Raw genomic sequence first — 24498 nt, forward strand, 5'->3', positions numbered from 1 at the left:
GAGGAAAGCGTATCCTGAACACATGAAAGCTTCATTTTAAAAAAAGCAACATTTTGAACAAAAAGCTAAGAAAATTGGCAAAGACTTGGGTTTCAGAATGAACAAAACACAGATGAAGATGCGTAACAGCGCCCCCTACCGCATAACAGTGAAAACATGGACGGGAAAGAGTTAATACATCCTTAATACCCTCTTTTCATGTTTGCATCTGTCCAAATCAGTGTTAATTTCATTGACACATTATTTTCGTCATAATTTTCATCAACGACATTTTTTCACGGATGAAAACGAGACGATGACTAACTAAAAATGTGTTTTGAATGACTGAAACTGTGACTAAAATCTACTCTAAAAACAAGTTATGCGGTGAGGAAAGCGTATCCTGAACACATGAAAGCTTCATTTAAAAAAAAAAGCAACATTTTGAACAAAAAGCTAAGAAAATTGGCAAAGACTTGGGTTTCAGAATGATCAAAACACAGATGAAGATGCGTAACAGCGCCCCTTACTGCATAACAGTGAAAACATGGACGGGAAAGAGTTAATACATCCTTAATACCCTCTTTTCATGTTTGCATCTGTCCAAATCAGTGTTAATTTCATTGACACATTATTTTCGTCATAATTTTCATCAACAACATTTTTTCACGGATGAAAACGAGACGATGACTAACTAAAAATGTGTTTTGAATGACTAAAACTGTGACTAAAATCTACTCTAAAAACAAGTTATGCGGTGAGGAAAGCGTATCCTGAACACATGAAAGCTTCATTTAAAAAAAAGCAACATTTTGAACAAAAAGCTAAGAAAATTGGCAAAGACTTGGGTTTCAGAATGAACAAAACACAGATGAAGATGCGTATCAGCGCCCCCTACCGCATAACAGTGAAAACATGGATGGGAAAGAGTTAATACATCCTGAATGTTCTCAGAATACCCTCTTTTCATGTTTGCATCTGTCCAAATCAGTGTTAATTTCGTTGACAAATTATTTTCGTCATAATTTTCATCAACGACATTTTCTTCACGGATGAAAACGAGACGATGACTAACTAAAAATGTGTTTTGAATGACTGAAACTGTGACTAAAATCTACTCTAAAAACAAGTTATGCACTGAGGAAAGCGTATCCTGAACACATGAAAGCTTCATTTAAAAAAAAAAAGCAACATTTTGAACAAAAAGCTAAGAAAATTGGCAAAGACTTGGGTTTCAGAATGAACAAAACACAGATGAAGATGCGTAACAGCGCCCCCTACTGCATAACAGTGAAAACATGGACGGGAAAGAGTTAATACATCCTTAATACCCTCTTTTCATGTTTGCATCTGTCCAAATCAGTGTTAATTTCGTTGACAATTATTTTCGTCATAATTTTCATCAACGACATTTTTTCACGGATGAAAACGAGACGATGACTAACTAAAAATGTGTTTTGAATGACTGAAACTGTGACTAAAATCTACTCTAAAAACAAGTTATGCACTGAGGAAAGCGTATCCTGAACACATGAAAGCTTCATTTAAAAAAAAAAGCAACATTTTGAACAAAAAGCTAAGAAAATTGGCAAAGACTTCGGATTCAGAATGATCAAAACACAGATGAAGATGCGTAACAGCGCCCCCTACCGCATACATGGATTGCCTGAAAAACTCGTCAGTGGTGGGGAAGAGTTAATGCGTCCTGTATGTTCTCAGAATACCCTCTTTTCATGTTTGCATCTGTCCAAATATTTCATAAATCAGGCTACTGAGAACATTATAATGACATTAGTGGCGGATGGATGATGTCATGATGTCTTATATAATCAGAAGTGCAAATGGAGTGTGACAATTTGCTCATTTTATAGATTTAAAAATCCTGCCGACTCAAATGCTTTGGTTTTGCAAATGACTTTTAAATTGTGAATTGCCGGTCAGTGATTTAAAAAGCTAAACTTTTGTTCAAGTAGTGTATAGTTTTTATAACGTGCAAATGAATGCCTGTTTTCAAGGCTTGTTTCTGAATCCTGTCCTCTTCTGTTCATTTGTGGCTCACTTTTCCCTCTTCATCTCTCTGTAGTCCCAATACCCTCCACCGGGTGTCGGCATACCTGTGTCTCCTGCCTGAGCTTCCTGATGGAGAAGAGACGTCCTACGAGAAAGAGTTCCTTCTGGAGCTGCTGGTAGGCACATCTTAAAATGTGACAGAAAGCTGTTTTTGCTCAGTAGGTTCGAGTGACCGTGCTGCCCGTGTAGTTTGTGTCGGCTCAGCTCACTGTACAGAGCCGTAGTGTCGGGGGACAAACGCGTTAAAAAGGTTTTGATTGCGATTTGCTACATTAATTTGTTTGTTCTATTAGAGTTTGGCTGCTTTGATTTTCACTCTTATAATGTACTTTATTAAACCTCTATTGGGTATGTTTAAGATGTTTCAGACCCATTGGTGGTCCTGCTCCGGCATGTTTTAATTACTCGCTCCAAATCTCATCAAGACTCCAGCGTTTCCTCTTTAATGCGTTGATGGAGCCGGTGTCAGGCCGGTCATTTGAGCGTTCAGCGTTTCCTTGAGCAGCTGAAATCTGGTTATGTGCATGTGCTGCGGCCAACAATAGAGTCAGAGCAGGTCACAAACCAGATAAAACACTTAATTAAGCTTGAACAGGATAAGCTGCCCCAACACTCCTGATTAATTCATTTGATTTCCTCAAAGCGGCGTCCCACGTGAGCCGCCCGACTCATTTTCTCATTGAAATTGTTTAATGTTTTCTCAGCAGAGTTGCCTCACAGCGTTTGCTCGTTTGAATTTTGAACATAATGGAATGGATTTATAGTGTTTAGGAAGTTCAGGGAAAGTAAAAGTGTAGTGCGTGTAACAGTTTCCTTTAAGAAAGGCTTTGAGATTGTGGGATTTGCTTGATTTATGATAAGTGACACAAACACACAACATCATTTTGATTGACATACACAATCTGAGTGCTGGAAAACATGTCTACATTTGTACTTGTTTCAAAACACGCAAAAGCTAGTTGTGATGGTGCTGTATGCCTCTTTAAAATGTTCATGGGATGCGATTGGCCCCTTGCGCTGTGAGATATGTAGCCTACATTTGGCCATCTGCTGTTTTTGAAGGGTAAACCATCATAGCACAGCGGGCAGATGATTTGGTGGTTCATGGAGGAGCTGGCTGAGAGGAAACAAACCTCATGAAATCTTTCTCACTTATGTTCAGGTGTCCCACCACGAGAGACGAATCTCCCAGATAGAACAGCTCAACCAGATGCCTCTGTACCCCACCGAGAAGATCATCTGGGATGAGAACATCGTCCCCACAGAGTACTATTCAGGAGAAGGTGGGCGTCTTTGCATACGAGTTCACTGCGCATCACTGTAATAATTATACCATATACTTTTGCATCAAGTGGAATTAAAGGAAAAGTTCAACAAAAATTTTTTTACTACTTTACTCTTTCCTAAACTGTATCACTTTTTTCATTTCGTGGAACACAAAAAGAGACATTTTGGAGAATGATCAGCTCCTTTCCATACATCAAATAGATGCCCATATGACTCTACAAATTATCTTTTTTGTGTTTGGCAGTAACATGCACATATTTAAGTCCTTGTTCACTGATAATCTTCCTCTCCACCAAAGCTCATTTGAAAATGTGCCAAGTATGACATCATAAACACAGACTTCATTAGTGCAAATTATAAAAAGCTATGTGATGATTTTTTTTTAAATTCCTCTTTTCTGTGTGATTGGGTTTGGAGTAGGGCTGCACGATATATCGTTTTAGCATCGAAATCGCAATGTGCGCTGTCTAGACTCTAGTGTAGGGATCGTTAATCCATACAGACCAGACACCACGGTTAAACACGCAGGTGATTCTCTGATTAGTTGCAGAGTTTGACCATCATACAATGAAAGTTTAGAATTTGAATGTGTTTTAGGTCCGGTCAGTGTTAACATTTAAGAGATTTTAAACCATTTGAGCGCAAGATGGCGTGAAAGAGAACTCCGTTCTGAACTGTTGTGGCTGTTTTAAGTGCGCACACGCGCACACATACACATACACACACACACACACACACACACATGCAAAAACAATTGTTAAAATGCACGTAAAAGATTGACTATCCTCATGAACAATTGATTATGGCTTAGATCACTGGTTCCCAAACTGGGGTACGCGAGGTGACGAGGGGGTACGCAAACAAACTGCTGAGTAGTTCATTTAATTCTACCTTAAAGTAATATTAAAATAGAGCATGTATTTCTAACTGCCAAAATGTCGTAAATCCAGCACATTTAATCAAATTAGCTCATCATTTGCAGTCAAAAATGACTGTATCCACAGAAGCAGCATGCATATGATAGACTGCGTGCAGATTCTGCTGCCTTAAATCGCGCTAAATTACTGCCGTTCTCGACAATGCAGCTTTGTAAAAGTGGGGATTTACACTTACTCGCATGAAGAACAAATATAGACATAGATAGTGGATTAATTTCGATTTAAGACTCAAACTTTCTCCAATACAAAAACATATGTGAGTTCTTGTATCTAATATTGATAACGAGCAAGAATGCAATTGTTCCCAAATATCCACATGACTGCAAACGTGACATTATTATACAACAGGTCAAAAAACAAAACGTACATTTTAAACTGTCAGTATTTACTCTATTTTGCAATGAAATAATAGTTCTAACGAAAACCACAGCAGAACTACAACACACGTCTGTGTTTCACAAACAATTCTGCAGCTTTGAACGAATCGTGAGAGTCAATTATTCAATGATTCATTCACAGCCACTTGCTTCCTTACTGAATGAATGACTCGATGACTCACTCATAAAAACAGTGACTTGGTATTTTGGATCCTCGCCGTGTGTTCGGTCTTAAAGTAACTGAAGCCCCTGCTGCTTTCTGTGTCATGAATGTTAATCAAACAACAAAACACAAAGAGAAAAACTTTTGTAGTTTTAACACAGATGAATTATATTTAATTTATACAACATGACTATGCAGTATTATTTTACATTTGTTTATTCAATTTCTGTATCTGAATGCTGTTAGATTACCTGAAAAATATAAAGCACTATTTGTTTCCTTTGTATCTTTGTTCTATTATATTTATCTATGCTTGTAATTTGTTTATTATTTTGTATGCAAATTCACAAAATCACCTCAAAATCACCCCAATCATTCTTTATATAGAGCTATTCAAGTCATCTGGTGATTTTTTTTTTTCTCTTTTTTTTTTTCTTTTTTTTTTAATAAATATCGCAATATAAAAAGAATATTTAAAAATATAAAACAAAATATGGCAATGTCAGTTTTTTCCAATATCTTGCAGCCCTAGTTTGGGGTGACGAGTACATTTTTCATTTAACTTTTCCTGTATCAATATCTGATTCTAAACTATTAACATTTTAATAGTGATGCAACTGAAAATATTCGGCCGAAAAATAATTTTTGTTTGGTTTTGGAGGACTGAAATGATTGACTGAGACTGTTTAAATGTTTATATGTTAACAAAGAATCGGAGAAACATAATTATATAATTTAAAAGTTGAAATAAAAACTGCCTTCTGTGTAATTAAAATATTTATAGACAAATTATTTATATGCAAGTTATTCGAGTATTGGTTATTAAATTCATTTATATTGATTATTGCATAATTTTTATTTGCATTTTTGGCTAAATGAAAACTTTCATTTTGTTTCAAATTTAATTTTGGTTCATCACTATATTTCAAGCTTTAAGTGCAAAAAAAACTAAATAATCAGTAAAATATCTAACGATGTTTGTTGTTGTGTGTGAATCTGAAGGTTGTTTAGCTCTACCGAAGCTGAACCTGCAGTTTCTGACGCTGCACGACTACCTGTTGAGGAACTTCAACCTCTTCCGACTGGAGTCCACCTATGAAATCCGGCAGGATATCGAGGACGTAGTACTACGGATGAAGCCATGGTTTGTTCTCCGAGTCGAACATTTTTATCAATCTTGTGTCCTGAAGTGACAACATAAAAACAGTTTAAAAACACACTGAATTGTATATGTGTAATTGATTTAGGTGTGTGTAGCTGGCATTGTGCTCTTCCGGGTTCAGGAAGCTGTCCTCCATAAAATGCTCTGTACACAAGCTAACGTTTGGGAAAGCGTTAATTATAAATCTTAACCACTGATTCCTGACATGACCACAACACTTCAATTGCTTCTTTCTTTGTGTACGCCTTTGGGGTGGGAATGTATGCTAATATGCTACAATGTGATGTAGACATTCCCGGAAGTAATATCTGGACTTTGAATGATGTGTTTTTATGATTGTCGTGATAAATCACTATTTTATTTTACCAGTATAGCTACTAGATTTGCAGATCTTATACATGCACAAACAGATCAATTACACTCTAAAGGAAAAGGAAAACATTATAAAGCATCATATGACTCCTTTAATGCTGTAGCTTGATTCATCACTTCATAGCTTAGCAGAGCTCTGAGACTAAGATGGTAGCAAATACATAATCTAAAAAAAGATATCATCCACGTCAGTGTTATATCTGATTCGTGAACAAATGACTCTTTTGAACAGTAAATGAGTCACTCAAAAAGATTCAGCCTCAAACTTGCTCATGAGCCATTTGAATCCAAGTGAATCATTCGGATCAGTTACTGGCCAATATTTCGTTTTAAGAGCCAGTGTCTCCATCATTTAGAGTTCAGTCCACTGGGGAATCAATGTTGAAAGTCTTGTGAAAGTTATTCTCACCCAAAATCAAGTCGTCTTTCACTCACTTTCAAACCTGTGTGATCTTCTGTGAAACACAAAGGCAGACGTTTAGCAGAATGTTGACATTCTGACCATCACTGTCAAACTCCAGAAATGATAAAAAGCACCATAAAAGAAGTCCATATGATTTGTGTGCCATTTCTGCTGCAAGTCACATGATAACTTTGACACAAATTTTTTTTGAATCTTGTGTATTTATTCAAATGTGGTGAGATTTTCTCTGAATAACCTGCATTTTCTCACTTCAGAAGACTTGAGATGGTTGTTTTTAATGATTTTGGGAGCTTGACGACCACAGGTCAGCGTTGACTCCACTGTATGGGAAAGAACAACGTGAACATCCTCATTCCTGATATTGTGTGTTTGTGTTGTGCTAACGCTGAGGGTTGTGTCACGCAGGCAGTCGGAGTACGGAGGAGTGGTGTTCGGAGGATGGGCTAGAATGGCACAGACCATAGTGTCTTTTTCTATCGTGGAGGTGGCCAAACCAAACATCGGAGAGAACTGGCCTGCCCGTGTCCGTGCCGACATCACCCTTAACCTCAACATCCGAGATCACATCAAAAACGAGTGGGAGGGTAAACGGCTCTTTCTCTGTCTCTGCAAAACCACTCAGAACACCCCTGCATTAACTAAAACTAAAAATACATATAATATATAAATATATGAAATGAAAACCGAAAATGTCACTTACAGTTTCTTCACACGTCACGTAAAATCATTACGCTCACTTCATCCTTCAGTCTCTTCACATCACGGTTGGTTCTTGCAGGGCTGCGGAAACACGACGTTTGCTTCCTGATCACGGTGCGGCCCAACCTGCCGTACGGGACCCGCTTTGACCGCCGGCAGCCGTTTGTGGATCAGGCCGGTCTGGTGTATGTGAGAGGCTGTGAGGTGCAGGGCATGCTGGATGATAAGGGCCGCGTCATAGAGGAAGGTAAGACAGTTCTCTGAGTTTAGTCAACATACAGATTCTCAGTGGTTCCTGAGCAAAAGGCAGATTCGCAACGCATCACAGAATTTATTCAGTAAAAGTGTTTCCATTGTAGTTTATGCGCATGTTTTCGTATCATAAAAATGTATACATTTACATGTGCATTTTTAGAATTTACGCACATCTTTGCGTTTCTATCTAGCGTTTTTTTTATGCAATATCCCAAAATGCACATAAAAATAGTTGGATGGAAACAGAGATATTGAGCAATGCGGATTCGTTAATGGACGGATCCATTAAGTAACGAAACACTGCTATGTGTTGCTCAGAGATGCAAAACAGTTCTGCTATGGCTTTGTTTGGAAACATTTTCGTCTGTGAAAAAGAACAAAACAGGCAATATTGTTTCTGAAAAGTGAGACACTTAATTGTTTATTAAACTGCTGCATAAAATCAATATTGCATTTGCAATTGTGCAACTTGATTAAATAAAGGCTTTGTTTATAATGAGTAGGTGTTTTAAGCTCTGAAACTTGCAGGATGTTTTAAGGGTACAAAGACCTCTTATATGCCAAAAGATCAATGCCAATTTGATTTCTCTCATCATGACCCTCTAATGCATCCTTGCTAGATAAAAGAAACAAATCTGACCCCAACATTTAAATGCTTCGATGTTTATAATTGTTTTTATTAGCTGTAACGTGTTAATATGTCTAGAGGAGGGGTGTGTGGATGATATTCTTTCAAGACATTGTAGGAGAGCGTTGGATCCCCACAGCGCATGAACACAGCTCTGACCCGATAAGACGAGTGATAAATCCATCATCTGGCCCGAATCTCTCTCTCACATTGACCGCAGGCCGTCCTCATTGCTGGACCTTGGGAATGTGGTCTAGAATCACGGGTCATTTCTGTTCCAGTGATTTCAGTTGACAAATGAAGCCCAATTTAGACGGATTAGTGCTTTGTCCTGAATATTTATTAATTACATTTATTCATTTAGCAGAGGCTTTTATCCAAAGCAACATTCAATTACCCCGTGACTCTGATTTATGGCATTATAGTCAAACAGATTACTGTATTCTTACAAGACTGAATGTGCGGTTCACTTGGCTTTCAGGACATCTGTTTTAAATACAAAGATGTGATGAATTGAAATGATTGTGTTCTGATGCTTGCACCAAGGTCCTGATCCGAAGCCCAAACTCAGAGGCGACACCAGGACGTTCCGGGTCTGGCTCGACCCAAACCAGTACCAGCAGGACATGACCAACAGCATCCAGAACGGAGCAGAAGACCCCTATGAGACCTTCAATATTATCATGAGACGCAAACCCAAAGAGAACAACTTCAAGGTCAGACGATTCCTCACAGACAGGCTCACAAAACCAGACTGCTGGCCTAAAACAAGAAATATGAAAAATAAAATAAATAAACATTAACTGAAATTAATTGTTAATGGTTTTAATTTTGTATTTTATTTAACGTTTATTTATTTAAATTAATGAAAAATGATATATATATATATATATATATATATATATATATATATATATATATATATATATATATATATATATATATATATATATATATATATATATATATATATATATAATATTACTAAATTTGCTAAAACTGAAATATTTATAAGTGAGCACCACCTGCAGTCAGGCAGAAATGAGATGTTGCTGATTGAGTAACATCTAAAATAATGATTCAGTCATCCACAATTATCGAAAAATAATTCCTTATTTCCTTTTTTTGCTTGCAGGCAGTGCTTGAGACCATTCGTAACCTGATGAACACAGAGTGTGTGGTTCCCGACTGGCTTCACGACATCATTCTGGGTTATGGAGACCCCGGTAGTGCCCATTACTCAAAGATGCCAAATCAGATTTCCTCCCTGGACTTCAACGACACCTTCCTGTCCATCGAGCACCTGAAGTCCTGTTTCCCCAATCACACGGTGAAGGTGACGGAGGAAGATCCTGCTCGACAGGTCCCGCCTTTCAGGTCAGAAATCAGCATTATCGGATAAACACTGTGTGCGTTTTAGAGTTTGTTCTTTGCTCGGTTTCAAACGCGTTTGTATTTTTATTGTGTGTATTTTTCATAGGCTACTTTTTAGAAGTGCTTTTATTCAGCAAGGATACATTAAATGGATCAAAAAATGACAGTAAAGACATTTATAATGTTTTAAAAGATTTCTGTTTCATAAAAATATAACTTTTAGAATCCAGAAGAATAGGTATCACAGTTTCCACAAAAATATTTAGCCATTTTCAACATTGATAATAATCATAAATGTTTCTTGAGCATCAAATCATCATATCAGAATGATTTCTGAAGGATCATGTGACACTGAAGACTGGAGTAATGATGCTGAAAATTCAGGAATAAATTAGACTTTACTATATATTCACATAGAAAATGCTGATTTTCATTGGAATAATATTTCACAATATTACTTTTGAACGGGAGTGTATGTGGACATCTTGTATAAGGTTTATTGAAATTGTGTCTCTTCTCTACCAGAATCCGATTCCCTGTGCAGAATGTGAAGGGTAAGAAGCGTAAAGCAAATGAGGAGGACACACAGGATGAGGAAGATCAGACGCTGGTGGTGGAGCCTCATGTGATTCCCAACAGGGGGCCGTATCCCTACAACCAGCCCAAGCGGTATGTGGAGGTCATGCTCACAGTCACAGCCACTTTATCATGACCGCATCTGTCCGGCTCTTTCTTCAACACCTGGACACTGTAATAACTGCCTGTATAAACATAATGCCTGTTATGGAAAGACTGACATTTGTGTCCACTTCAACAGAAACACCATCCAGTTTACACCAACCCAGATTGAAGCCATCCGTGCAGGGATGCAGCCAGGCCTTACTATGGTAAGAAGTCTCTTACTACACTTTTTATTTAGATTTATTTTTTTCTTCCTGCTCTTTCATTTTTATTTCTCCAGTCTTCAGTGTCACATGATCCTTCAGAAATCATTCTAATATGATGATTTGATGTTCAAGAAAAATTTCTGATTATTATCAATGTTAAAAATAGCTATTTTATTTAATGTTTTTGTGGAAACGTGATACACTACCATTCAACAACAACAAAAAAGAAATTGATACTTTTATTCAGCAAGATTTCATTAAATTGATCAAAAGTGACAGCAAAGACATTTATAATGTATAATCCTGAAAAAAATTATCACGGTCTCCTTAAAAATATGAAAGCAGCAAATAATATTTCACAATATCACTGTTTTTACTGTATTTTTGATCAAATAAATGCAGGCTTGATGAGCAGGAGAGATTCATTCAAAAACATTAAAATAAATCATAATTATTCCAAACTTGTGACCGGTGTTGTGCAGTATGATCCTCCCAGAAAGATATTAGTCTCTCACTGCGGTTACTTGTATATCTATCAGCTGGTTTTGAATCTGTAATTTAAATGTCTGTCAGTCTCTTCCTGTGTGTGTATGTAAATGTTGTAAGGCTTTTAGTCTAAAACATGTGCTGAAGTTAGAGAGGGTCAGCGAGGGAAGAAGAACAGAGCAACAGTCTCTTATCAAATCATCTAATCGCTCTTTCCCTCGGCTGTAGGTTGTTGGTCCTCCCGGCACAGGAAAAACAGACGTGGCTGTTCAGATCATCTCCAACCTGTACCACAACTTCCCCGAGCAGAGGACGCTTATCGTCACTCACTCCAATCAGGTACGTGACCAACACTGTCACTGAGGGAGTTCATCGCTCAAAGCTTAGCATTCAAACAAGATTAGGGTTTCCTAACTCACAACATCTATGAGTTGAAATTAATATTTCTTTTCTGTTGTTTCTGGATATGTGTGTGTTTGTCTTGTTCAGGCTCTGAACCAGCTGTTTGAGAAGATTATGGCGTTAGACATCGATGAACGGCACCTTCTGCGTATGGGTCATGGAGAAGAAGAGCTAGAGACTGAGAAAGATTTCAGCAGGTGCAGATCTTACACACACACACACACACACACACACACACACACACACACACACACACACTCGTAATGTTTGCCAAATCAGTTCAGATTTACTGTCGGGTTATCACAAGGAATCAGTTGTCGCAGATGTTTTGAACCATAAACTATGCAAACATGCTGTTACTTTCAGAAGTCGAGGTCCTTTCCAATCCAAAAAGAGCTTTTAATTGCATTCTGTTGACATCAAATATCACTCACATTTGACCCTTGAACTGACAAGTTTCTGAGGTAATAAGGAAAAAGCAGCAATATAACTTTGATAAAAGCAAAAAGTGCATGAAAATGTATGCTTTGAAGATATTGAAGAATCCTAATGTTAGAAACTGCGGCTCAAGTTTATTTTCAACAAGACTTTTCAGCATGTTTTGGTGAACCTGTGAGCTTAATTAATAAGCTTTGCAGAATGAAGCACATCAGTGTCACAACATCCATGTCAGCACTTTAAAGCTAAGAGGATTGTACTTAAACAGACTGCATGACTCCTGTAGTCTGAATCACAAATGAATGTCTCCAGTGAATCATTCAAAAGCTCTAACATGAGATATCAAGAACATTTTTGAACGTAAGCAAAGGAGATATCAGAGGTGCTGCTTTCTAGTGGAAATGTACATGTGATATACCTTATACAGCATTAATGTTTTATCCTGAGTGCCGTCCAGACTCTTGTCATTTCATTTCTACATGTACAAAAACTTGACCGTGTCAACGTTTCACTTGCATTTGCAACTAAAAATAGACATGAGCATGTGTGTGAATAAAAATAAAAGTCCCTGCAGGTCCTTGAAAAGTATATAAAAAAAAATCAGTTTTATGAAATATAAGGTCATAAATCGTCCTAAATATTTTAAATGGTGTAATAAAAGTCTTAATTTTCATTTTAAGAGGTCTTAAGTTTGGATATGGAAAAACAAGAATCACAATACAGTGTAATGTGGTTATTAAACTTTAAAAACATGCAGCTCTCCCATTTATTTAATTCAATCATAATATTTTTTTAAAGTAAAAATTATGAATACCGCACATTTATTTATTATTTTACTATTGATGAATGATGGCAATGTACACTTTATGGTGTTTATTTTGTAATATGTTGTGGCTGGTTTTAAGAGGGCATGTTTTATCTCCCTCATCAAAATAAGATCATCAAAAATAATTTCAAAATAAGAGTCCCAGTGACTAGTTTATAATTAAAAAGTGCCACGTTATGCATTATATGCTATGTTTTTGTTGTTTTTCCCCCTTTATTATTATTATTATTATTATTGGTATTTTGGTTACACAATAAACTGTATCATTTAATTCAGTGTAATTCCTGTCTGGCCCGTCCAGTCACAGGAAGACAGAACTTTATTTAACACACATTATTCAGTATATACATTCTACTAATTTTGGCACAATAATCTGTGTATTACAGTTATTTCTAACTGTATACATTTCTATAAATAATTACGTAATTAAGTACGGTTTGAAGCTAAAATATTTTAAAAACCTAGTGTACATTTTGTATTCTAATTTTGCTCGCAAAAGTCTCCTTAAATCCTTTTATTTAAGAAAAAAAAAAACATTATTGATCAATTTTCATTGTACCCCTAAAGTTTCTAAATTGTTCAACTAAATTATTCAGCGTACTGTGGGAATGGTAAGCGTCCAGCCCTGTTCTTGTGTTGTGTCGAGTATTCAGTGTCTTCTCCTCTGTGTCAGGTATGGGCGAGTCAACTATGTGCTGTCCCGCCGTCTGGAGCTCCTGCGAGAGGTGGCGCGTCTGCAGGAGAGTCTGGGTGTGCCCGGTGATGTGTCCTACACATGTGAGACCGCCGGACACTTCTACCTCTACCAGGTACCCATCACTCCCCTCTCAACATCATCCGCTTCCTTTTGACTCGACTAACTTAAAGCTAGCGTAACATTAGAAGTAATAGTAATAGTGTTAATCAGATTGTGCAGTCATAATTTTGATGATCTGTTGTGAAAGAGAGGTGATTTTACTTCTTAACTCGTGTTGATAACCAAAAATTGGGTATTTAGCTGTCTCACATTTGTTAAGAAAAAGGTGGATAAGATGGTATAAAATAGTATAAGATCTTCTAGACCTGGAAAAGACTTGTTAATATAATCAAATCTTTGAATTCACCATTTTTGTAATGAATATACATTTTCTTACATATACATTTTTCTAGTTAGGGTTAGCTCTAACACATTTTATCAGGTAGAAAACCCCCCAAAAAACCTTATCCTTACATTTTGAAAGCAAAACTAGGGCTAGAAGGCCTTTGAATATCGCTGTGTATGATGGGGGTCCTAGTGAAGAAGCGCTGATGTGTAAATCTAGGCAGGCCTACTTTCATTTGTGTTCATCTCATCTCTCTCTGTGGTTCGATCCATCACGCTGTGGTCGGCAGATTCATATCAGAGCCCCGGGGGATCCGTACGGACCATTAGCTCCGATCCCAGAGATTACAGTGTGGCGCGTGTTGCACTAATTAAGTGTGGATTGTGACAAGGCTGTTTGTCCAGTGATGCGCTGTTAATGAAATCCTCAGGCGCTGATCTTATCTGTCTGTCTCTCGTGTCGTAGGTCATGTCTCGTTGGGAGGAATACATGAGTAAAGTGAAGCCAAAGCCCAGCCGGGAGGTGCAGGTGGAGGACGTGGCGTCGCACTTCCCCTTCCATAAGTACTTCTCCAACGCTCCTCAGCCGGTGTTCAAGGGCCAGTCTTACCAGGAGGACATGGACATCGCTGAGGGCTGCTACCGCCACATCCGCAAGATCTTCACCCAGCTGGAGGTAGGGCTGGACTAGAGCTGAAATTATGTTATTAATTATGTTTAGATACTTGCCCCACGATTCGATTACGATTCAGAGGGTAGATCCAATTCTTTTATTAGTAATAATTGTTATATTATTAATCACAATTTCATTGTTTTTGTTATTTTGTCTTTATTATTAAATAGAACAAAGATGCAAATATCAAACAGCAACAAATACAATATAAGAAACAAATTAAATTAACAGTGCTTTACTTTTTTCATTTTACATCTATTTAACAGAAGCATTCAAATAAGAAATAATACAGAAATTGAATAGCTTATCAGTTTCAAATAAATTATTATTAAAGCTACAAAAGTTATTCAGTCAATGGCAGCGATTTATTCCCGCCAGCGTCATATTGAGTTCTCTTTTGCGCTTGAATGGACAAAAACACACAAAATTGGCAAAATATCCTAGTAAGCAGTAGGGGTGTAAATCGGACAGTTCATCACGATACGATATGATATCGATTCTGTCAGCCAGCGATACGATTTGCCGATACCTCAAAAAATTCCACGATACGATTACGTTTCGATTCAGGGCTATATCGATCGATTTATCGATATTTAGATATTATATGCCAGGTTTATACAACGAGTTATATTTTTATTAACTCACAACCACAACCAAAATTGATAACATGAACTTTTTTATTAATCTCTTTTATTATTATTATTATTATTATTATTATTACACACCCAAAATTACATTTTTTTTTTAAATAAATAAATAAAAATAAATGACTCACAAAGTCACATAAAATAAATCAGGCAGGCAGACTGTATGGTGAGAAAACGAAAATGCACGCTTTGGCGGAAATGCGGACGTTACATGAGGTTGTGGAGGGTGTCAAAATAAAGGTACCTCATATTGATATTATAAATGTGGCATCGATGCATCGTATCGTTAGACGTTTGATCTGCATCGATCTATATCGATGTATCGTTACACCCCTAGTAAGCAGTAAGCACAGTCTTAAATGACTTAAAAGTGTTTAATGAATATAAAGATTTGTTAGGAAATCAGATGTGTGTCAGATCTGTGTCATGTGCGTCAGCTCTTAAAGTGACAGCAGCCTAATAAACCTGCTGCTGTCTGTCATTAATGTTCATCAAACAAAAAAAGACAAGGAGAAAACTAGAGATGCACCGATTGCAATTTTCTTGGCCGATTTCCGATTTTTTGTTAGTGAGATCGGCCGATTACGATTTTCTTTCTAAGAACTATAATTGACAACATATACAAACAAAAATCTACTTTTCTTCAATGCAAAGTTTTATTTTCATAAAAAAAAACAACAAAAACAAGTAAAAGTCCGTAATAAAATATAAACAGCTCAAATAAATGCAATAGAATAAAGAGAGCTATGAAACTAAGTTTTTTTGGGTTACCTGGGTTTCTATTCAGGTAAGAAATACTACAGAAATTAAAGTAATCAAATGTAAAATGACACATATTCAGTGTTATTTTACATTGGTTACATTAATTTCTGTAGTCTTTATTGTAAATATTAATACAGATCAATTCTTACCATTAAAGTTATGAAACGTATTCAGTCAAGAGCAGAAAGTGATTTTCTTTGTCTTTTGTTCTTTGATTAACATGACAGACAGCAGCAGGAATATTGGACTGCTGTCCCTTTAAGAGTTTATGAACGGTATTCAACCGACCCAATACTGTTACACACAACAAGGGTTCACTAACGATTCAAAACTGACTGTGTTTATCTGAATACTCGCCAAGATTGCCTGTGCCGCTGGTTTTGACATACTTTTGTATGTATTTGACAGTTCAAGCGCATTATGCTACTCGTTTTGGTACTTGTGAGTCTGTTTGACTTCTGTCTCTGTTTGAGACTGAGCGTGGCTTGTTCGCTTCACTAATATAGATCAGTGGTGCATGTGCTTTCGGTGTGAGTGCGAAACCTGCGGGAATGACTAAAATTTATACGCAGTAAGCACTATTTAACCGGAGCGAGTGAGGCGCCCGCGCGGGTGTGTCACAAGGAGAAAATCCCTCACTGCTCTTGACGAATTGACTTTAATAAGATTTATCTGTATTTAATTCAAGTTTAGAGTGTTTGATTATGATTTTCTGTATATTTACTGTTAGACCTACCTGAAAATTTTAAGACACTGTTTAAAATTACATGTCTAAAACATGAAAATAAGAACTTTTTTGCCTTTTAGCAGGGCAGGTAAATCTCTGAAAACCGAAAAAAAAAACCCTGCTACTGATACAGTGAGGAAATAAGTATTTGAAACCCTGCTATTTTGAGTTCTCCCAGGAAATCATGGAGGGGTCGAAATTGATCGTATCGTCCACTGTAAGACAAAATCCAGAAATCACAATGTATGATTTTTTAACTATTTATTTGTATTATACAGCTGCAAATAAGTATTTGAACACCTGAGAAAATCAATGTTAATATTTGGTCAGTAGCCTTTGTTTGCAATTACGAGGTCAAACGTTTCCTGTAGTTTTTCACCAGGTTTGCACACATCAGGAGGGATTTTGCCTACTCCTCCACACAGATCTTCTCTAGATCAGTCAATTTCTGGCCTGTCGCTGAGAAACACAGAGTTTGGCTCCCTCCAAAGATTCTATTGGGTTTAGGTCTGGAGACTGGCTAGGCCACGCCAGAACCTGATATGCTTCTTACAGAGCCATCTTGGTTATCCTGGCTGTGTGCTTCGGGTCATTGTCATGTTGGAAGACCCAGTGACCATCTTCATGCTCTCTGAGGGAAGGAGGTTGTTCCCCAAAAGCAATACATGGCCCCGGTCATCCTCTCCTTAAAATCAGTCGCCCTGTCCCTGCAGAAAAAGACCCCACTGCTACCACCCCCTCTCACAGTGATGGTGTTCTTGGGATGTACTCAATTCTTCTTCCTAACTTTTGTAGCAAAAAGTTTATTTTGGTCTCATGACCAAGACTTTCTCCCATGACTCGTCCAAATTATGGCAAACTACGGGCCTGGACATGTGCTGGTTTAAGCAGGGGAATTCATAGTTTCAAACCATGCAGTGTATTACCAACAGTAACCTTGGAAACGGTGTCCCAGCTCTTTTCAGGTATGCAGGTCCTCCCGTTTTCTGTATTTCTACCTTTCTTAGGACCATTGAGACCCCCGAGGTGATCTTACGTAGCCCCACCGAGGAGATTACAGTCATGTTTGCTTCTTCCATTTTCTAAATCTAACAGTGGACCTTTTTTCACCAAGTTTGGCAATTTCCCCGTAGCCCTTTCCAGCCTTGTGGAGGTTATTTTGTCTCAGTGTCTTTGGACAGCTCTTTGGTCATGTTAGTAGTTATTCTTAATTGGGTGGACAGTGTCTTTATGAAAATAAGAACTAATTTAGGATTAAATGGAGTGGAGGTGACATTTTAAAGGCAGCTAACAGGTTTTAGCAGAATTCTAGGATACACAGGTTCAAATACTTATTTGCAGCTGTATCTCAAATAAATGTTAAAAAACTCATTGTGATTTCTGGATTTTTATTTTTTTTAGATTTTGTCTCTCAAGTGGAACCCTATGATGACAATTTCAGACCCCTCCATGATTTCTAAGTGAGAACTTGCAAAATAGCAGGGTGTTCAAATACTTATTTTCCTCACTGTATATTAAAGTACACGTACAGCTAAACGTGACATTTATTACACAGGGTTTATGTGAAGATTGATATTTATTTTTAAAGCCTGTTAAATGCTAAAATTGATAGATTTCAATTATACTACAATGTTGAATGGCTATAATTAATGGAGAAAAATAAATCCATTTAATAGAGACATCAGTATCAGTGACACTGGCCTTCATCCATAGTGCTGAGGAAAAAGATGCCATTAAACAAATATTTAAATATACTGTCTACATTATCTTGGAGATTCAAAGTATTACAATATAAAAATATAAAAACTTGTATATATTGTATATATTAAAAATATATATAATATATTAAATATATTATTTGTATATATTAAAAAATGTTAGGTGTGATTAATTACGATTAACTAAAAATGAGTGATTGGTTTTTTGTTTTTGTTTTTTCAAATGATTAACAGCACTAATTATAATACATATATTTTTAAAGACAGTTACTCCAGCCAGCATTTTATAAATGCAAGAATGTGTCAGAGACTGCTGGCATAAAGTCTGATCCATTTTGCAGCTTATTCTGGCAAAGATCTGAGCACAGCGACAGTGTGTTTTGTCTTTAAGTGCCTTTTAGATAAGGGACGGTTTGTCTGAAGTAGATAATATATAATAGTACAATGAAAAAGACAGTGGGGGGGTAAATCATTTATTATATAAATCAAAATTAATGTAGTTTCAAGCAGCAATTACAGGGAAATGCACAACAGCAGGTCTGTTATAAGTAAATTTAATACACTGCATCCCTGATGATAATTTAACAAAAAAAAAAAAAAAATGGAATTGAAAAACGTGTAATGTTATTCCTCATTACTTTTGCCAAATTGACATGGTATTGTCAGGGAACGTTTCCATGCAGAGTTTCATGTAATTATGCTGAAGCGAGATCCTTTTTAGTGACTTGTCATCAAATTTGACTCAAGGACAGTTGGGTATATCAACACTTTATCTAAAAATGTCTTTTAATAACTTTTGACCAGCATAGTCTGAAGATAATCTGACCCACATTTGGAGAAGATCCGATAAACGCCGCTGTAGAAGTTTGCTTTTGCTTTGGTGAAATTCAAAATGGCGTACGCAATGGGTTCATTGTGCTGAAACACAGGAAACCAGGCTAACAACAATAGGCTTCAGATGAGCCATGGTGCTAACACTTCATCCCATCACAGTGCATTTGTGTAACACAATTCACAATAGATGACCTATTATGCCTCTTTCTCAGAGTCTTGATGTTGTTTTTGTGCTCTACTACTCTATTCTCCTCATATTCTCCATTGTTGCAGCTCCTCTCTTCCCAGTCTGTCAGTAACGCTCTGTTTACTTCCTGTCTCTATGAAGCCCCTCCTTCTGAAAAGCACAATGTGCTCTGATTGGTCGGCTGGAGCAGTGTGTTGTGATTGGTGTTTGGGAAATGTCCCGCCCCTTACCATAACCGCCAGTTTCAACACACTACTAACTAACTCAACCAGGCCCCGCCCCTTTATTCTGCGCATGAATTATTTAAATGAGGAACATTGTGAAGAAACTCAAGATGGAGTTCAGAAACACTGACACTGATGTAGAGAAGAACTCTTCATGCTCAAACAGCAACATTACACACTAAACAAAGATGAAGATGAGAAAAAAGCATATTAGGTGCTCTTTAAATACATAGTTTGCTTTGAACAGAGTGTGGCGTGAGCTCAAGGTTTGTTTGTCCATCAATAATGATCTCCCCCCCCCTCCTTTAAGGCCCATTATTCTGGGACGCCCCCTTCTTTGATGTTGATTCCTCATCCTTTCATCCTTTGTGTTCATCTGCTGACAACAAAGACACGTTCCTGTAATAAAGTTGTGCGTCACAGCCACAATGCGTGTGTTTGTGTGGGCATCACTGTCCCTCGGCCGTCACCGCTGAAGACTCAGGGTTAAAACATGGCCTCATCAATATTGAATGCTTTGATGGGTTTAATATTAATGCAGAAGCGCATCAAATATTCATTTCCCAATGGACACAGTCCTGAAAATATCCAGCTGGGTTAACCTCTCTTCACTGCACTGATCTGAGCCACTATCGAACACAAACCGATACTCAATATCTGAGAAACCAAAGATGCCGTTTCTAACAAATGACAGGAAGTAGAAAGAAACACAATCTCCTCGGCTGATGTTTAAACACCAACATCACCTTGTGAAATTAATAGTCATTTAAAATATTGTGGTGAATCTTACATGTTAATAGAGTTGGCTGTATTATATTGGATATACACATTTCTAAGACCTCGAAATTATCAAATTATAAAATTAAGCATTTAAATATCGTCTTTCTAAGACATATTATTGCCAGATATTGATATTTATATGCATTTTAATGTAAGTACCTGCTGTACTGTTATAAAGATCTCACTGATTTACAAGCATCTGCACCAAATTGCATGTTTTCACTGAGTTTGAACCTCAAAATAAAATTGAGCTTCATATTCTCACTATATCAGGACTGTATGTGCCATAAAAGCCTGGTGTATTAAATACGATACACGATGCTCAACACAAAACACATGCAAACTTTACATTTTGTCTAAAGGTTCAGTCTTTGCATGTACTCTAGAATGGTATATACTTGGTATATTAAGGGATTTTTGTGTGATTCGAGTAAAACGCGTCACACGTTTCAACCGTGTTTGTGTGTGTTTTTAGCACTGAGGTGTTCATCAAGGCATCTTCTCTCCTGCAGGAGTTCAGGGCGTTTGAGCTGTTGCGCAGCGGGCTGGACCGATCCAAATACCTGCTGGTGAAAGAGGCCAAGATCATCGCCATGACCTGCACACACGCCGCCCTCAAACGCCATGACCTGGTGGAGCTGGGCTTCAAGGTATCAGTGGGATGCCATTCACTAGCACATCTACTCTTGAACCATTTCTTAGATTAGTTAGACCAGTTTTAAAACGTTTCAAAACATTTTTGATTGGGTGACATGTTGGAAGCATAAACAATGCTGCATTTGACAAAGACACGATCAGTAAAGGAAGCATGAACAGTCATCAATTTATCTCTAGCTTTTATCACTATTATTGTAAAATTTGTTGGAAAAAACATGTCCAAACATTTGACTTATGAAACAATATGAATTGGTGTTGTGAAGCAGTTCTTTAATACGATCTGAATTAGCTGATATACTGAAGTGAATCTGAAACACACTACACTTAACATTAATGTGTGCTTCCCTAATACTGACTGACTTGATCTTTCTCTAGTATGATAACATCCTGATGGAGGAGGCAGCTCAAATCCTGGAGATTGAGACCTTCATCCCTCTACTGCTACAGGTACGACTCTCTCTCTCTCTCACTTAAAATGTTGTTTGTTTCTGATTTATTTTTATTGTTACTATTATATTGTTATATAATTTTCAGATTAGAGGAACCTTCATTTCAACCAAATGTTTCATGCAAATTATATTATATTATATTATGTGAAAATGTAATGTTTATCTGCTTACCCCCAGCGCATCCAAGATGTAGGTAACTTTGTTTCTTCAGTAGAACACAAATGATGATTTTTAACTCCAACCGCTGCCATCTGTCAGTCGTATAATGCGAGTGAATGGGATCTCGAACAATAAGAATCGAAAAAAACTTGCATAGACAAATCCAAATTAAAACTATCCCTTTAACACACTTGCCCCGCCCCAGACCTCCAAAGGTCATCTGACATTTCATACAGTTGACTTATGATATGATGCAAGGCAACAACTCACTGCGTGATGAAGCCTATAGAATGTCCATAAAATCCAAGATATTTGTGCAAAAATGCCACTGTATGAGTTTTTGACTCATATTTACATCATATAATATTAGTTACTTGAATATATCACACGAGTAATAAGCGCAATATCACACCAGTGCTGTTTTCTGTCCTGATAGCAATAGCATAGATTTTCTAAAATAGCATATAGCGAATCGGGTGAACCAATGATTCAATGGACCATTCATAAAGAGAACCATTTACTTCACTTCTGAATGAATCAGCCGTTTGAATGAACCGAATGAATGAATGACTCAATGACTGAATCATTAAGACTGTAACGAGGTTAGTAGATGGGGGAAGAAGGAGGCGGGAACCGGCGAACATTCAACGTAACTTTAATGTAAAATAAACAAAGAACAAAACGAAAGTAATGCCGGCAGACCCTCGCGGACGTCTGCCGGCCACAAAAACATAAAATAAAGTCCAGGCCTGGTCCTCTCTCGTCCTTCACTGTAGTCGCTCCTCCTTTTATGCTCCCGGAGCTCCTCCGTGAGGGACTCAAGGCCGGTGCGCCTCCCAGGTGAAGCTCATTAACACTCGCGCCACCGGCCTCGCGCCGTTCCCTCACGGCTCTCGCCCGCCCTGGTCGCCACAAAGACATTTACTGCCACCTACTTGGTAGTTTTAGTTTCTTATTTAGAGTATAATTTCATTATAAAATAATTTCATATTTCCATATTTAAAAAAACAAACAAAAAAAAGCTCCATCTTTCAGTTTCAAATGATCTGTAAATCCAGCGTAGATCTGGGTCTTGTTTATAAAACCATAAGCGCCGATCCAACGGATTTGCAAAGTCTTTTCAACATGAACAACATGAACCAAACTCTTCCAGTCTCATGACATGTTTTCCACACTCATTTTCATAAATTTTCTGTCTTTGTGTTACACAGAACCCGGAGGACGGCTACAGTCGACTCAAACGCTGGATTATGATTGGAGATCATCATCAGCTGCCTCCTGTCATTAAGAACATGGCCTTTCAGAAATATTCCAACATGGAGCAGTCGCTTTTCACCCGCTTTGTGCGTCTGGGTGTCCCCACCGTAGACCTGGACGCCCAGGGCAGAGCTCGGGCCAGGTCAGTCCACATGTCAGACTAGACAAGTGCTTTTAGTACGTACCCATGTGACGCCACTGTTGGTTTGTTTAGTGTGAAAGCTGAAACCCGCGACCAAAGAATCACGCACAAGGTTGCTTGCTTGGCTTGTTGTTATTGTGTAAAGCTAAAAATATTAAAGGTCTTTTTCGCTTGTTGAAATAAAGCTGAAATAAAATATAAATATTAAATGAAAAACGAAAACCTAAATAACTGAAATTAAAATGTAAAATGTTGCCTTGCAGGTAACTGAAACAAAATAAGCTGAAGTAAATTAAATAATAATATAAAAAACACTTTATTGCTAAAACTAAATCAAAAATTAAAATGAAAGCTAATTCAAAATAAATGATAAACACTATTATATAAATATAAATGGTAATAATGGTAACAATAAGGTTCATTAGTTAACATGAACTAACTAATGAACTGCACTTATTAAGCTTTTATTAATCTTTGTTAGTTAATTTCAACATTTACTAATACATTATTAAAATCTTGTTAACATTAGTTAATGCACTGTGAACTAACATGAACAAACAATAAACAACTGTATTTTCATTAACTAACCTTAACGAAGATTAGTAAATACGGTAACAAATTGTATTGCTCATAATTAGTTTGTTAGTTTATACATTAACTAATGTTTAACTAATGAACCCTTATTGTAAAGTGATACCAATATAATAGTATATAAATATAGAATATAAAATCTATATTAATATATTAGTATATAAATATAATTATATGAAACTATTACTTATTGTTACTAGTAGGATTTTGATAATATTCTCTCTACTCATCCGCCATCTTTTTTTCTTTTTTTCTTTTTTTTTTTGTTATACTGCAGATGATCCCAGATGATGCACTGCGACAAGCTCAAATTATAAATGATATATTTTTTTCCATTAAAACTTGGAATCCAAAGCACATAATCTTAGAAGGCAGCATGATGTTGTCTACTCTAGCATCAGAGGCACAGCTACGATGCTTTAACATGCTGTTTAGTTAAACGCTCACTGCTGTGTCCTCAGATACACTTGTTCATCTGAAGTGTCCTACTTTGACTCTCTCTCTCTCTCTCTCTGTGTCTCTGGCAGTCTGTGTAACCTGTATAACTGGCGCTATAAGCAGCTGGGGAACCTCCCTCATGTTCAGCTCCAGCCAGAGTTCCAGGCGCCGAACCCCGGCTTCACCTACGACTTCCAGCTCATTAACGTGGAGGACTTCAACGGCGTGGGTGAATCAGAACCCAACCCGTACTTTTATCAGGTGAGCGTGAACACGTGCTCATTTATATGACGTACACATCGATCGCTAGAGTCTGAACCGTCATAAAACTCGCGTCATTTCCCGCATGTCTCTAAAATCATCGTTCATTCTGTGGAGGAAGTGAACATTTTTTAAATAAAATAT

The 24498-nt window shown here is 37.2% G+C and overlaps 1 protein-coding gene across 2 annotated transcripts in view; it reads left to right on the forward strand.

The window, feature by feature from the left end:
* Positions 1–24498, forward strand: part of aqr (aquarius intron-binding spliceosomal factor) — a 54926-nt gene that overhangs the window by 15819 nt on the left and 14609 nt on the right. For both annotated transcript variants that reach the window (XM_048190335.1, XM_048190336.1), the window contains exons 14-30: positions 2063–2165; positions 3212–3332; positions 5817–5958; positions 7178–7356; positions 7551–7718; positions 8901–9070; positions 9490–9731; positions 10254–10397; positions 10546–10615; positions 11330–11440; positions 11591–11700; positions 13441–13576; positions 14315–14524; positions 20913–21050; positions 21433–21504; positions 22877–23064; positions 24183–24354. In XM_048190335.1, coding sequence (XP_048046292.1) covers positions 2063–2165; positions 3212–3332; positions 5817–5958; positions 7178–7356; positions 7551–7718; positions 8901–9070; positions 9490–9731; positions 10254–10397; positions 10546–10615; positions 11330–11440; positions 11591–11700; positions 13441–13576; positions 14315–14524; positions 20913–21050; positions 21433–21504; positions 22877–23064; positions 24183–24354 — 2476 coding nt within the window. The remainder of the gene's footprint in view (positions 1–2062; positions 2166–3211; positions 3333–5816; positions 5959–7177; positions 7357–7550; positions 7719–8900; positions 9071–9489; positions 9732–10253; positions 10398–10545; positions 10616–11329; positions 11441–11590; positions 11701–13440; positions 13577–14314; positions 14525–20912; positions 21051–21432; positions 21505–22876; positions 23065–24182; positions 24355–24498) is intronic.

The sequence above is a fragment of the Megalobrama amblycephala genome, linkage group LG5 (assembly GCF_018812025.1).
Source record: "Megalobrama amblycephala isolate DHTTF-2021 linkage group LG5, ASM1881202v1, whole genome shotgun sequence".
NCBI lineage: Eukaryota > Metazoa > Chordata > Actinopteri > Cypriniformes > Xenocyprididae > Megalobrama > Megalobrama amblycephala.